Genomic DNA, 2648 nt, shown 5'->3' with positions numbered 1-2648 from the left:
AAATATTATATGTACAAGGCAACGAATATCTAACTTATGACTTCCAAAAGAGGGAGTAAAAATCATCACGAGACGCCGCACGCGCGCAGCACAACCCCCGGCTGATCGGAGCTAGGTAGCTAGCCCTTATGCAGCAACGAAAGCTCTAACAATTACTGTGGTAGGGTACACGCGCGGTGCCCCATTGGCCAGGCAGCACAATGGCTACGGCCGACCTAATAATGGCGATGGGAGCCGCGAGACGGCGAGCTCCCGATCCCTGTTGGCGGCCGGAGGACAGGTGGACTGGCGACGGCGACGGCCGCATGCGCTGCAGGACGACGACGCAGACGCTGTTTAGTTTTGTTGCGAAGCCATAGCATAAGCTGTAGTGAATCGCCTTTGTCGTTGGTACCCACCGGGAGCTACGGTGGGGCGCGCAGCGCGCATCTGGGTCAGGGATAGATCCTATATTCCTGTGCGACATATGTTTAGATGTGCTTAACAGTGAGCATTTTTGCTGTTTCGCATAGTATTCTGATTAATAAATTCTGTACTTTTTACCGCAGTAAAATATAACTTTACATATGTCATACAATCTTATTCGTATATGACAACAAGTGAAGCACACTGTGAACCAAACTATGTGCAAATCTCAGTAAAGATGATGAGCTATTTAGCTTACCTAGAATTAATATCTATCCAACAGCAAGTGATTTCAAATTTTGGATTAGTTTTCAAATTACGCTTGTGTCATCTTATGAGAAAGATCTGTGAGTTCCCTTGCAAATTTGTCTGAACAAATACACTCCAGCAATAAAGCAACTTGGCCTAGCTAGTTCCTCCACAGACCTACAAAACGGAAACGTGTGCGACCTCCGTCAACTGGTTGCACTCTCAAGCAGTAACCTGATCTCGCGGAACAATGCAACACCTGCTAGCCTCGCTGTATTTAACCCTCTCTTAGTACAATGATTCCTGTTGCAAATGAAATTCTCTCTCTCTCACACACACACAGAAACACATTATCTCTCACATCACATAGACTGCTAGCTACTGTAATGGAGCAGGAGCTCAGCCTTGAGCTAACCCTCCTCCACCGCTCGGTGTCGCCAGAGCTGCCCGGCTTCTTCGTCTGCATGTACTGCGACCGCAAGTTCTACAGCTCGCAGGCGCTCGGCGGCCACCAGAACGCGCACAAGTACGAGCGCAGCCTGGCCAAACGCCGGCGGGAGATCGCTGCCGCCATGCGCGCGCACGGGGCGGCCGCCACCGGAGCCCGCGACACCGGCGCCAGTCACGGGGGCGCCGGAGTCGTCGTCGTTGATGCAGATAAGAGGTCGAGGCAGGACAAGCAACAAGCTGCTACTCTACCGCCGGTGCCTGATCTGCGGAGCAACAAGAAGAGGCGGTCGGAGAACGGCTACGGCGTCGAGCGCGCCGATGAGCTGGACCTATCCCTCAGGCTTTGATTGGTTCCTCTTCCTGCCTCACCTTTAATTCGCCCGTGTTTGCTTAGATAATTCGATCTGTATGATGAGTCTTAGTCAGCTGTTTCGTGGTATCTCTTTCGGTGTTGGATGCATCAATTCCTCATGTGGTTGTATTCGTCTGATGGAATTTCTTGGATGAACTGTTATCGATCCATCCTGCTATCCAAAGGGCGTGGTATTTGGTGTGCTCTTCAGTTGTTTCCTCTTTGTTCTCAATTAGCTATGGATTTTAGCATGCATCTTTAATTGAAATGAAATATTAATCTGCTGGGAGCTTCTTCAAGAGATTCAAAATTGTGCACATGCCATGTGAATTTTCGCTCTCAATTTCTCAAAAAAAAAAGTACTTCTTCCTCTACCCTAGCTCTATACTTAATGTCTCGCGTGCCCCAGATTGTTCCGATTCCAGTATCTCTTTGTGTAACGGCGGCCTTAGCAACAGCACGGGTATCTATTATACAGTATGCGTAGTTCTCATTTAGATGGTACACTAACTTTTGAGGATACAGGGCCTCACTGGATTGCACGGTCTAAAAAAAAATAGAATTCTAATCATTAGAATGTTTCCTATATAAGTTATTCTGGGGACAATATTACCATTTAAATTCCACAAGAATGCATTCCCATACTTTCTCGTGAACCACACAAACACACACCATCTCTAAGTAGAAAAAAAAAATATCTTGTCTTTTGAAACCCTATAAGATTCCATGGTACGGAGCATGGCGACATTCCATTCCTACATGTTATGTTTTCAACCCCTGCGTCCAAAGTTGCATCATGTGGAATTGGATTGGTTCCGACTCTGTGAAAATTCATGTCAAATATCGACGCTCCAAACATCCCGTTGGTAAATATGAAGATTGTGAAATATGGGATTCCATGCGAATCTAATGAGCATTTTCATACCATATCCCTAGTTATTTTCTCTATCTCTCTCATCTTCCTAAAAGCATCTATAAGAGAGTGTGTAAGTGTGAGGACCCGCCAAATTATATTTGAATTAATCAAATTGGACGATCATTTAATAAGATGAAAGGTAGCATATGTTTGTATCTTAACGCGCCACGTGCTAACTCACATCTCGCCATAAAAATCGCAACCACTAAATGATTAAGATGAATCCAGTCCCGATATGTGTATTTTGATAATTCCCAGGAGAACTATAATTCACAC

The 2648-nt window shown here is 45.9% G+C and overlaps 1 protein-coding gene across 1 annotated transcript; it reads left to right on the top strand.

Annotated features, from left to right (window-relative positions):
- Positions 1 to 811: 811 nt before the first annotated feature.
- On the top strand, positions 812 to 1766 carry LOC133897507 (zinc finger protein 4-like). The gene has a single exon (XM_062338267.1). The coding sequence runs from the start codon at positions 951 to 953 to the stop codon at positions 1449 to 1451; it is 501 nt and encodes a 166-aa protein (XP_062194251.1). The 5' UTR covers positions 812 to 950; the 3' UTR covers positions 1452 to 1766.
- Positions 1767 to 2648: the final 882 nt, after the last annotated feature.

Source organism: Phragmites australis, chromosome 17, assembly GCF_958298935.1.
Source record: "Phragmites australis chromosome 17, lpPhrAust1.1, whole genome shotgun sequence".
NCBI classification, from domain to species: Eukaryota; Viridiplantae; Streptophyta; class Magnoliopsida; order Poales; family Poaceae; genus Phragmites; species Phragmites australis.
The sequence above is the reverse complement of the archived record's forward strand: the minus strand, read 5'-3'. Positions and strand labels throughout refer to the sequence as shown.

Bases quoted from the DNA above. Each gene is read 5' to 3' on its own strand.
- LOC133897507 (XM_062338267.1), top strand. From the start codon at position 951: ATGATTCCTGTTGCAAATGAAATTCTCTCTCTCTCACACACACACAGA.